This window comes from Astatotilapia calliptera, chromosome 10, assembly GCF_964374335.1.
Source record: "Astatotilapia calliptera chromosome 10, fAstCal68.1, whole genome shotgun sequence".
NCBI lineage: Eukaryota > Metazoa > Chordata > Actinopteri > Cichliformes > Cichlidae > Astatotilapia > Astatotilapia calliptera.
Window position 1 is genome coordinate 10439384 of NC_137431.1, and position 13329 is coordinate 10452712.

Consider the following 13329-nt stretch of genomic DNA (forward strand, 5'->3'; position numbering starts at 1 on the left):
TAACAGCTTATTTTCTCCTTCAGTAGACTGTGACGCCCTTTTTTTCTCTCCACTTTTGCAACAGTGGAATTTTGAAATATGGGAATGCAGGAAATGAGAAAATACAGCATTAGTATCCGAGGTCAACAAGATCTCAACATTTTAAAGTTGGCAAAGCCATGAAAAGGGGACTGGATGATGATTAACGTGGGACTTTAACATCCCTTCTATTTGAACAAAGACTTGTCTTTCTTTAGGAAAATAGGAAAAGCCTTTATCTATTCATTGCACTGGCTCCATCTGTCTGGAGAAGTAATTAATGCACACCACCCTTCCTCCGCTTTCTTGCTGCAGCCGACCCATACTGTTCATATTTAATAAGCATTTTGTTTGCAGCATATGTAATAACTAAAAAGGCTTTCTTTTTGTGGAATTAATATCTAAAGACATCAAATTCTACTTTAAAGATGACTTTATTCTAACACAATTCATTCTGAAGACACTTGTACATAGGATTGTGACTTTCCTCCATTCCTGGGTAGCACAGGGGGGCAGTGGTTAACAAGAAAGTCCCTGCTTCAAACCTCATGGTCACCTTTTTCTGTATTAGCATTCTAACCAGGCCTGCTGGCTTTCTTCTGGGTACTTCCTGGCAATTCAATTCAATTTTATTTATATAGTGCCAAATCACAACAAAAGTCGCCTCAAGGCGCTTCATAGAAAAAGGCTTTCTTTTTGTGGAATTAATATCTAAAGACATCAAACTCTACCTAAAAGCCTAAAAGCACGTATGTTAGTCTAACTGGGGATTTTAACTCATTAGTGTGAGGTAGATAACGTGGTTAAAGTGCATAGAACAATGTAGTGCATGAATCTATGGTTAAATGTGATTTAGGTATGTCTGAATTGCTTTGAGCGGTCAGTATGATGGAAAAAATGTTACATAAATGTCAGTCCCTTTCCAACAGACTGATGATAATTAGCAGTCATACTGACATGTTGTCAGTGATGTAAAAAAATAGAAGAGGAAGAAACAGTGAAGGGGCATAATTAATGTTTATCTGCCCTCTTGTGGCAGTTTTTTTGAATGCAGCTTTAAAATGAAAAACAAAATTGCTAATTTAAGTGTTTGGATTTCATATTACAGCTGTATGGCACGCTATTGAACCTCACTAAAATATGTTTTCACCATTGTGACTCAACAAGAATATAGCACTCTGGAAGCTGCTGAATTGCATACAGCTTTTCAGTAACTTCTCAAATATTTGATGGCAAGGGCAACAACTTTAGACTTACAAGAAACACCCTAACGGGTCTGCAAAAGACTTATATGATCCAGACAGAGTCACAAGCCATGTCACTTCATCACCTTTGTATAACTTAATTGGTAACTACAACCAAACTCTCAATAGTCATATTGCATTGTGACAAATGACAACAAGAGTCCAAGGATTAATAATGTCGCTCTCTCTGATTCACATGTACAGACTATTATCAGGAGTTCTCATGGTTTAAAAAGATGGGCTATAATTATTCTAATATGTCATTATATTTGCCTAAAGGAAACATGTTTGAAAAAAAGAGAAAGAGCCTTAGTAAAATGTAAATGTATGTGCATCTCTTAGACCCACATCTAATATTCGAAGCCCACTTGTCAAATTATCAGTCTATTGTCACCACGCTAACAAGGCAAAATACAAATATACACCCTCGCAAGATTTTTTTTTTTTAAAGGAAAGCGATTTTCCTTTTCAAATGTCTTCACTAAAGCATAACCAACTGTTATGATGAATAAATGCAAACCACACAAAACTCTTACAGTGACAGTTAAACCGTTTTCACTGTAGGCATTTTCCCTGATACAATACTGTGTAATTGCCCCGAGGCTATGAGATAATATTTTATTCACAAAGTCAGCCTCATGTTCCCTACAGCTGCAGTGATGGAATTTGAGTGCAATCTCTTGAAATCAGAAGTCAACACACAGCCTGGTTTCCATAGTCAAATTTGCTAATATCTGATGATAACAATAGTCTGATAAATAATTATATTACACATCATATTTCTCATCTTTCCAGTCTAAACGGAGCTGACTACCAACCAAATTATTAGTCAGCAGCCAGTCTATGCTATATAGAGTCACAGAATGGATGCATTTTCCTTGCGCAGCAGGACTTTCATTATTTTAATAGATTAGTGTATGAAAATAAAACATTAAAGTATTAGAATATTCTTAGTTTGATTTCATTTGTTTTTGTATTTAACGTTTTTGGAGGTTTTAACATCCATGACAATCCTCTTCATCCTGTCTAATTTATCCTTTCTTTTCTCCTTTAATTTGCAGTGCTGTCTAATGCTGGCTGAAGATTTAATCTTGTGAAAGTAATAACATTGTAGGAGATGATGCAAAAAAATCATTTCAGGTGCAAAAAAATCATGAACATCAAAACATACAGTAATAAAACAACTCATTCTTATCTTTTTATTTTAGGAATATATTATTTAGAGATTGTACAAAGATCACTTGACTATAATCAATATTATGATGTCCATAATAGTGCATAACCTGATTTATTTGACAGCAAATATAAACATTACCATACTTGATTATTCATAATTTCAATATATCCTATGAATATCCTGTTGATGCAGGCATGGTGATAAATTATGTTAGAGGCTGTGGGCTCTAGTGTCCATAAACTTAAATGACATACATCAAAGGGCTTATATACGACACATTAAAATCCATAAATGAGAAACATTTTGATGTTTTATCAATTATTTGTCAGATGTAAAAATACATGGTTTTTAAAATACACATTAAATACACATTAATTGATATTAAATTAAACTTTTATTCACTTAAAACATGTACTTGAATGTTGCATGTTTGCTGTGGAAAATAATATTTTTTTCCATTATCCCAAGACAATATTCAAATTGTTGTTATAATTAAAGAAATTTGCCAAAAGAAAAGAATTCCACAGGGCTTAACTGCAGTACTTGATAAAGGTAGAAACCATGCTTTAATGTCAGCAGCAGGAAAAAACCTTCAAAGCTCTTTTTTTTTTAATGTATTTATTTATTTTTATTTATTTGTGAAGACATCAAAAATTTTGCACAACAACATAATAAAGTTGCAAAAACAAGAAAAAAATCTGAATCTGAAAAGTAATTAATATTCATAAAAGTAAGAATACACATGTGGTGAAGTGCTTTAAATGCCAATGTGGAGAAAAGTACACTGTACGATAGAAATACTATATGTTAATTACAAGTACTTTTTAAGGGTGTCCTGTCCAAGCAGAATTATGGTCTACATCCACTGTTGTGCCAAAGGACCTGGGTGTGATGGTGAAATGCAAACTGTGTACAGGACAGAAACATCTGTATTATTCTGCTAACATAACTTTGGCTCCTTTTTGCGAACATTTGCACAGACAGCATGCTAATGCAAAGCTGGCAAAAAAAAAAAAAAAAACCCAGAGTGATGTTGAAGCTGAGTGATTCCAAGCCCCAGACCTGCAACTGGACCCTGAACTTCAACAGAGGCAGTGGCATAACAGAGGAAGTGATAAGGAGTCAGGCTTGAAACACTGTTGCCTCCATTTCTGTCTTTACATGCTAAAGTAGAATCACTGTGACGATCACTTTGAATTCTCTTTGGGTTGGTTTTCAACTTTGCTTTGTGCTGTCGATTTTGTGTTCATATCTAATCACTAAAAGAGAGATCCTCATCCTCAAAGATGTGTCCTCATTAGAATATGGATTTGTGTTGGTATGTAGAACATTAGCTTATGGTATATATTGTTTACTGGAATAAAGTGAAAGTAATGTTTAGTGTATTGAATTGCTTTTTCCAGTGAGTAATTAAGAAAGTACTTGATTGCTTTTAAGAAAAGTAATGTGAAATACGTACATAACAACCCCAACACTGGTCATGAAATGTACATAATGAGCAGTGAGAAGCTGAAACAATGGCCTCTGGGAACTAGATGCAGACAGAGAAAAGCCCAGGAGACCCAGGGCATCCGAAGACCCCCCAGAGCACTGAAGACATGGGGCCACACATCCTGATAATAAAAGGATGTGTGCCCAAAATGTGAAAAATCAAACATTAGCTATACATGAATGCTTATTTTCTACCTGGACTAAGCCCGATCTAGAATAAAAGTGCCTTCTCTGTAAAAGAAACCACATACATTAAAGAAATTAGAGACTCAAATTAGTAATAGTGTTAAAGAGGCTTAATTTGTAATTACCGCCTCTTCAGACTGCTACAACTTTGTTTACATACATTTGCTGCCATTTACATTTCCTGTTTTTTAACTTGTATGGTAATTTACACACAGTCCCTACCCCACTGATGCAAGTCACTTCCTCTCTCTCCCTCTCTTTCTCTCTCTTTCTCTCTCTTGCTCTCTTTCTCCACCCAGCTATAGACCAGGATACATGAATGCTGGGAAGGAGGACAGTAGCAGAAAGAGCAGAGAGGGAGCACCGCAGAAAGAGTAAGTGAGAAGAGGAGGTAAAAAGATAAGGCATAGTAGGGCAGAGTGTGTTGGAGGACAGCATACTGTGGCATACTATGGAGCAGTGTGGAGCAGCAGGACCAAAACAAGAAGCGGGCGCAGTGAGGACACAGCTTGGCTTTATGCCTGATCAATAAAAGGTAGATTAGTTCAGAATCTGAGCAGTTACGAAGAGAACTCATTAAGCAGCATTGCTTTACCAAGATGACTGCCTGTGGACAGCACTGAGTTTGAATTGTGCAGCTAAGGGATAAAAACATATGAAAATAAAGTCACTCAGAACCTTGAGAATCCATGAGGACATAAAAGAGAGTGCGTAAAACTAACTCATTTGGAGCCAAGACTTGCAGCAGGATCATACAAAGACTGAGGTATGTCTGTGTTTTATTCTTAAGTTGAGGGCATGTAAACATTTTGCGGCTTTTCAATAGCTTGTTTTTTCTCTGCTTGCTTTTTTATGGTGTATTAACAGGACAAGACAGTTGTCACTTATTATTAGACAGCAACTACAGACGTGGGTCACTTGACCTAGCTCAACTAACATCAGTTGACACGAGAACCAAAATAATAGTCCCTGTGGATGACTAACGTTCGTCTAGCAATTTAGACATATCTGGATAAAGGAGTTTGAGGGGTATGAAGGCCAGGAGAAAGTGAAGAAAGCATTACCAAAATGTTTTTACATGTTCTTTTTTTGTCATGAATGAATACATGCAAGCGCTAACATAGACACACACTCTGTGTTTAACTGTATAATAAAGAATTGCTGAAAAATCCACACATGATCACCCTGGTGTTGACAAGTGAACTGTTGTTGCATAAATCATTAAAATGACCTCCTCTACACATGAGAAAACTTGTGTGCACGCATAGACACACACACACACACTTACACAGGCTGTCCCCTTCGTGAAATGGTGTTGCGGTTAAATGCACACAGACCTTAATTAAGGCTATAGCATTAGTGTATGGTACTCTTTTTCAAGGTGAGCTGAACGTGAAGGGTAATGGGGTGAACGCTGCCTTCTATGGCAAATACTGTAATGAAAGAAGACATTAGAGTTTACTCCAGGCGCTATGTTGAAACATTAATGTGGGTGGGATCTTTGCATTATGTTCAAAGTGCTGATATAATATACAACACTTCTCTTGTTATCAGCATTTGCACATTGTCATTGCTTTTTCCAGTCTTATTCCAAGAAAGTAAGAGCACAATCCTCACAATTCTTGACAACTCTAGTTATCCTCCTTTTTTTGCACTATTAAAGCGCTTCCTTGTCTCAGCCCAAGCTCTGTGCATTGTTTCCTGCTTACTCATGGATTTCCTTCACAGTGCCATCTAAAATGTCTCTCGCTTTAAACGTGTTCCTCTTTTACTTTTAGATGGATGTAATGATGTGGAAACGCTGACCCCCTTTTTGAATTATCAGACTTTTGAGTCGACCAGTCGAGGAATGGGGAGACGAGCAGCTGACCTGACGACTTCGGTTCCGGTTTTAGGAGTCCCTGCCTTGGTTGGCGTGCGTGGTTGGAAGGCAACAGGAGGAGACAGATCCGGAGGAGCCCTGTGGGGACTTCAGTGCAGTGTTGGTGTTCAGACATCCCCTGCGATAAGTAGACCTCCTACCCAGCTAACTGATACACTCTCAGATAACATTAGTCAAACATCCAACAGCTATATTACCAAGGAAACGGAAGACAAGGAGATACTACTAACAAAGAGTGACAAGGAGAAAAAGGCTATTCTAAAACAGAAAAGTGGCGAATCCAAGACCAAAAAGGAAGTGACTTTCAAAGCACTTGGAGGTGAGGCCTCAAAGGATGTGGCCTGCTGTCAGAGGAACAGTAGAGGGACTTATTGCTATACCAGGGCAATCAAGACAAATCCACACATTGCAGGGAATGCCAGGTCTAATTGTAAATCTGGTAACCGTTACACTAATGGCAGTGTGGTTGACTCAGAGGCAATCGGTGGGATTACCGTACACAATGATGAGGCCGAGCCTGTAAAGGGAGCAACCTGTCGTGGAGGAGACCGGACCAGATTGCAAGGTCATTATACAGATTTGTGTAGGAAGACGCTGCCATTATCTGCTGCCCGACCTTTTGGTATGCCTCAAAAAATATGCAACCACTGTGGAGGGAGACAGTCTGTAACCAACAAAGCTGTTATTATAGGGGAGAAAATTCCTACTCCCAATGCTTTCCTTAGAGGGAACTCTTTAAACTCATCCTTCACCTCACTCTCGACCTCTACGCCTTTCCAAATATCCCACACTGAAAAAAACCCTACGGCAAACCAACAACTCTCCGACAGCATTAATAATACTGACAACAGGACCCAAATTACAGTCAATCCACAATTATTATACGTTAATGAGGAACTAAGGTATCGAAAAACACCACACCCTGCATGCCCGGTCCACTCTATAGGCAATCAAGTCACTTTGTCAAATATAAATCCTGCCAGAAGTGAAACATCAATCCAACCTACAACCGTCCTACATGCTAAAACCATCACTATCACAAAAGCAACAATAGAAACCAGACAGGATGTTTCCAGTGAAAAATTTGGTGCTAAACCTCCACAGGACCATAAGCTCTCTCGTCCAACAACTCTCCCTTTGACCCCCAAGTTGGCCATAGCTACCAAGGCCAACAACCCACATTCGCACACTTACCCCAAGCGCATTAAGACAACACAACACATTTCTACACAATACAATGAATCTCAAAATGTATGTGTGTCTATACATGCTGCACCTGAGATTACACTGTCACCACCTTCGCATTTCTATACTGTAGCCACAGGGACTGGAAATACATCCAGTACCAACACACTCATATCAACCACAGTTTTTAATTCTGCACCAACGTCCACTGAAAGCATAGCTGCTAAAGTCAATACTCAGCACAAGCCTCTACACTCCAAGCATGCGGGTCAAATAAATACAACTAATAACCAACAAATTAGCCCTAAATGCCCCACATTATCACTGGCCAGCAATGCATTCAACCAAATGCATAAATCAAAGTCACCTGCACACGTTTTACCCTCAGGTCCACCGCATGCTCTGCTTGAACATCATAAACTACAAGAAAAGGCATCCACAGTAGCTGCTAGCACATCTTTAGCTAAAATACCTTTTACTGACAGAGGAATAAGCTCAACTGGAATTCAAGCTTTTGCTAATCCACAGCATCCAGCTATACCGCATCTATATTTGAGCATTTTAAATTATAAAACTAATTCAGATCAAATTGCATGTGATGATAAGTCTGTGCCTGCACAAATAATTCACCCTAACTCTTCAAATTCTGAACCTCTGCTTCACGCTTGTACATCTTTCCTAGACACAACATCTAGTGCATCCAATCTCCTAGACTCGGAAGTTAAGGTGCCTGTGAGTACTACTTCCAGCTCTAGACTTGGATTTAACAGCACCCTGAACAAAAATATAGCTCTCAGGAACACAGCATTCAATTCGAAAAAATCTGCAACCCCAGCTGGCACGCATTTGTTTGCCTTGACAGAGAAACAAAATAATGTCTCTGTATCAAGTGCAAATTTGCTTCAATCAATAGGCACAGCACAGGTAGTTAGCTGTAATGAAGCCCCCGACAAAAGCAAACCTCAATGCACACTAGGACCAGACATCAGAACTCAAAGCAGTAACAAACCTGGTAAATGTGGTGTTGTTTGTCATCAGGAAAGCAACCTAGCACTTCCGCATGCATTATCTAAGCCTCAAATTGTGCCAAAAGATCATAACAGGGGCAGTGATGCTAGCACTAATCACCCTAAATCAACCAATAAACCCAGCGAGAAGTTGCATTCTGATAAAAGTAACTTCAGTGCTAATCTAACCAATGAATTAATTGTGCATGAGTCAAAAGACCATGAAAATTCAAATCCATCGCAGGTCGCAAACCTCCAGAATTACATTTCCCTAATTAAGTCAAACAGCTCTTGTCTGCAGGGTTTCATAAAAACGGAACAACAAAAGCCTGCACATAATCAAGGATGTGCAGAAACCGAACATGAGGGACACTGTGCAACATGCCCACCGGTAACAACAGCCCAGCAAAAGAATTCAAATGCAGAACGGTTTGCCTTGGGTGTATCAGCCAGTCATGCAAATGTTAAGCTTAAAACTGACGTAGTTAAAGAGACACATCCCATCAACTCAACACCCTCTATAACAGTGCAAACAAACTGTGGACCCATCACCTCAACTAGAAATGTCAAACCCATCATCAAATCCTCAGTCCAGCAAAACTCTGACACATTATTACCGCCACAAACACTCACACGTACCGAGCGTTCTTTCACTGCGCCAGCCCCATGCAGCAGTGAGAGAGAACCCCGTATGCACACAGGCCTTGATTGCAATTCCATATTGCTATCATCAACAAAGCCCTTGGCATCCTATCTCCGCCTCCAGCCTAAGAAAGTGGAGGCAATTGACAACCCCGCTCCTCCTCAGCCATGCCCAGAGGACACCAGCCTGGCTCACTCCCACCCAGCTGATGCAGCCCTGCTGCTGCCATCTTCCCCACAGTGCTGCAAATCAGCAGCCTTACAGCAGAGACTCGAGACTGTGGAGGCCAGCCTGGCAGCCAACAAGGACAGGATCACTACTCTGCTTAACATTATCCATGACCTAGAGACATGGCACGCTCCAACCAGTGGGTAAGTAAATGTGCGTGTGTGTCTGGGCTCTGAGTGTGTGTGGAAGTGTAATAAGGGATGTGTTGAGCTTTCTTTATCACTTCAGGATCATCAGTTTTTTACTTGAATATCTAATATTTAGTACAATAGAGCTTTACATATTTGTGAATGGCATATACTTAACATGCTTTGTTAGAGATGAGTTGTAAATACTTTGCTGTAATACTTTATATTCAGTCCAGTACAGGTACAGCAGCCAGAATCCTGTCTAGGAATTATTTTAAAAGCATTCCTGCTTCTGCTGATCTCTGGCTTTACAGTGAGTCATCACTTAGATTGGAAACACTCAGCAGCATTGAATATCAATGCAAACACCATTGTTTTTAGACTGAAAACAGTTGTGCATTTGTTAAATTTATAAACACATGTTTTACTCACCCACTGTTCAGTTAATTAGCTACTAATTACTGTATTGCCAAGGACAAAAATGATACAGAAAACCAGGATGTAGGATGTTTCTATCTATTACTGTACAAAAGCAAGGGTACAGTAACCAAAACAGGGTCAGTTTTTTTTTCAAAAGCACAGAGCTTCACGTGTTTCTCACATATTTCTCACATATTTCCCCATTCTGTCCTATAACTAAAGTAAATAATAGGAAGAAAGATATTCCAGCATCTGCACTGGAAGACCTCAATGACATTTGAACCAAACGAGTTTCAGTCGTGTAAATAATTTCGCACACTGTGATTTAAGTTGCACAAATCAATTTGAAGGCAGTACTGCTAACATGTTATCAAGTCTGTTTCACAAACGTGCAAAAAATCTGATTCGAATTGTAGTTATGTGGCATTGCAACATTGTTGCAGGTTTGAAAAACAGGTCCGTGATTATGCTCCTGAGTATGATAGAAACCTACTTGGGCATTTCAGGGGGGCAGAGATTTATATAGCCACGCAATTCTTCTGGGACAAATAACAGGAATTAAAACAGGCCTCTGGCAACGTGTCTCTGTCAATCATTCTCATTCAGTGTGCTGTGTTAATAAGCTGTGACTGTCTCTGAGGTCATGTTTTAGAAAAACCAACTCCTAATAACCTACTGATGTCTTACACGCTATGTTATATAGACTGAAAGTGTCTCAGATGGATACAGTGATAGGAAAGATGATTACACTGTAAATCTAAAAGGATGATTTGGTTAACACAAAAGGACGGGTTTATGGTTTATCATGACTTAAAAAGACATCATATACCTTAGTTGTTACATCAGCTGCATCGTTTATTTTTCTTTCATTAACAATAAGACACAATGATTCATGTAAGCTGCTGATAGTTGATAGGGTCATACATTAATTCATCCTTCCTTTTCCATTCAAGTTATGTTAGAATTCTTAATAGCTCATACTCTCTTGCACTGAAGGGTTACAGAGTTAAGCAGTTATTCACAATATTTGTGATATAAAATGTGCTTTATCTGTATTCCAGTCGGCGATCCCACAAAACAGGACAGGACTTCAAAGACTGCTCAACGTGTCAGAAAACTGCTTGTGTTGTATACAGGTGAGATGACAGTTGTGCCTACATGCAAAGTCTGAACACATAACTGATCAAATCTGCTGCAATGTACCATAAGAATGCTACAGTATAATTAATACACCTTAATTTTGCTACTTGCTTCCCTTTTGGTGTTCATTCAATAAAAGAGATGAAGAAACCAATTAAACCAAATCAACATGCATGGCATGCACAGTAACAGGAACACGTATCAGTTTATTCAAGGACAAAGTCGGACAACAGATTTACAGTTTCAGGCACACAGTTCAGTTCATGGGTCAGCACCTTTGCCATTGCAGCTGCCAGTTCTTGGCCAGTCTGTTCTCTTCATTTCTCTAAAAATTAATGACTTACTGTCATTAGCAAGCAGTTTCTTGCTCAGAAGTAACAGAAGGATTATATTTTCCTGTCAGAGAACACGATAAATCTTATGGAAAAACTGCCAAATTTAAGCACTTGCTTTATGTAGCATAGTCTATTTGGAAATGTAAGCAGGCAGACAGAACTGAGTCAGGTCCAAGCAGCCTACAAAACTGATTTATACTGATTTATGAAGTCAAAATTTGCATTGTCAGTTGGATTGTAGACTAATTGATGTTATGCTGTATTAAAATGAAATGTTTTAGAAGATTCGATGACTCGTAGGAAGCAGGAGAATATATCAAAAGTAGTTATTGCAAACTGAGCTATTACTGTCTTAGTTTTCATGACAGCAATTCAGCAGTAGCGGTTGCATTTCAGTGCATTGCAAACTTTATTAAAGAAAGCAGTGAAAGGAATTGTTTGTCTGCTGTCTGAGAAGAGCTTTCGCATCCCTTGCCTGTAAGACTTATCATGGAATATTGGTTAGTTCTCATATTCCAACACTGGTATAGTTTGCACCTAATAACTAAAATGTTGCATCAGGTGGAAGCAATGGAGAATAAAAAATATTACTAAGTGGGCTGAGGAAAATCTAAAATTCTTCTCATCATCTTTTCGGAAAACAAAAACGCCTCAAGCTCGAGAAAGCAAAACCTTAAATTGTCTTCATCGTGAAATATTCAAAACATTCCTGTTGATCTCCTTATTTTCCAAAACCCCTTTTGTATGACAAAAAGAGTGTTACATAAGTTGATTTGCTGACCAGTGTGTGTGCGCGTGTGTGTGGAGTGTGTGTGTGGAGTGTGTGTGTGGGCATCTGGTCCTTAAAAGGCCAAGTGGGAAGATAAGAATATTTAAACCAGACTTGTGTACCCTCCAAAAAAAGAGGATATCCTGCTGGGAAATGTCTACCTGCCCAAACCAATCAGCCACTTTGAAACCTGACAAGTACAGCGCTTCCCACATGAGGAGACCACACAAAGCAAAGTGAAATGTAGCAACACAGTTTATAGTGATTTTGAGGCATGAAAAGCTTTTGCATTATGTAAAAATGAGCTGGAAATGCAGATACGACACACTAAAACATTCATTTGCATCTTCGGAGAAAGCTTTCAGGTTTGACACACTTTTTGTTTTTTGTAATGTGTGTTTTCTTCAGGTGGAGAATAACTAATTTGGGGCTGTGTGTGTGTCTCTCCAGTGTAGAGTATGACTTCAGGCAGCAGGAAAGACGCTTCTTGGAGGTTCTGAATCGTTCAACTGCGCACCTATCCCAGCCTTTAACCTTCAGCCTGCTCCAAAATGTCGTCATTAAGAACTTAACAAAGACAAAGCTGAAAAGCAAAAAGCTGTGCAAGACTCTGTTCAAATGGCTTCCAAGAAAAACTCACAAAGTCTAGAACTCTTTTCAGTACCTGTGTGCAGTTTAATAGCCATTATCCTGTGTTACAAGTGACCAGCAGAAGCCTTTTGCAGAGAACTCTTACTATTCCCTTTCTTCCTGTGGAATGAGATTGCTTTGAATTATGTTCTTCCCAAGTAAAGTTCCACTCTTCTGCACACTGTCAAAGCCTATATGAAGGATTTTCTCAAATTTGAACCTGATCTTTGTGACCTTCAACTAGTACCATCCATAAGAAATGTATTTTCACTTTTTCTCAAGTTAAATATGTTTTCTTGTCAATATGCTTGCATTAAAATGTAGATTTCTGTATCTAATTTTGTACATGAGATTCTGTTCTGTTTGCACTGTTATAATTAAAGCATTTGATTCTATATTCCCTGTTTTAAATGTCGCTTAATGTCGCTTTACCTTTTAATTACCGTTAAGTAGTTTGATATAACCTCTGTTTATTTGTCTATAAATTAGTTAATTTGATTCATTCTAATTGCTAAACTGTTTTTGGTCATTTATGAATGAAATAAAGATTTTTTTTCACTTAGGACATGTACGTTCAATGCATCTAAACCTTTTCACAACTGCAAACTGGCCACAAGGGTGCACAAAATACAGAAGCATTCATTATGCCTTTGCCAATTGTGCTGATGGTCTCCAAATCCCCGAACAATCTGAACTTCATAAAAGGTCTCTGAGTAAAACAATGAAATGACGAAAGGCTGCAATGAAGCATGCACACACCCATGAGCACACTCATGGACACACACTTATGGACATAAAAAGCAAACTAGCAACGTGAAACAGACCCTTGTAGTTTCATAGAACTGT

The 13329-nt window shown here is 38.7% G+C and overlaps 1 protein-coding gene across 2 annotated transcripts; it reads left to right on the top strand.

Moving 5' to 3' along the window:
- Positions 1-4441: 4441 nt before the first annotated feature.
- On the top strand, positions 4442-13045 carry LOC113031259 (uncharacterized). Of its 2 annotated transcripts, none has more exons than XM_026183288.2 (4): positions 4442-4882; positions 5895-9204; positions 10671-10745; positions 12304-13045. In XM_026183288.2, exons 2-4 carry the CDS (start codon positions 5966-5968, stop codon positions 12500-12502), a joined length of 3513 nt encoding a protein of 1170 aa, XP_026039073.1. In that variant the 5' UTR covers positions 4442-4882; positions 5895-5965; the 3' UTR covers positions 12503-13045. The 2 variants fall into 2 exon arrangements, with proteins under 2 accessions (XP_026039073.1, XP_026039074.1); XM_026183289.2 differs by having other exon boundaries at positions 5942-9204.
- The last annotated feature ends 284 nt before the right edge of the window (positions 13046-13329 follow it).

Excerpts from the sequence above, each read along its gene's own strand:
- LOC113031259 (XM_026183288.2), top strand. The coding sequence starts at position 5,966 with ATGGGGAGACGAGCAGCTGACCTGACGACTTCGGTTCCGGTTTTAGGA. Across the intron at positions 9,205-10,670 it reads TGGCACGCTCCAACCAGTGG|TCGGCGATCCCACAAAACAG; the intron begins GTAAGTAAATGT and ends TCTGTATTCCAG. Across the intron at positions 10,746-12,303 it reads ACTGCTTGTGTTGTATACAG|TGTAGAGTATGACTTCAGGC; the intron begins GTGAGATGACAG and ends GTGTCTCTCCAG.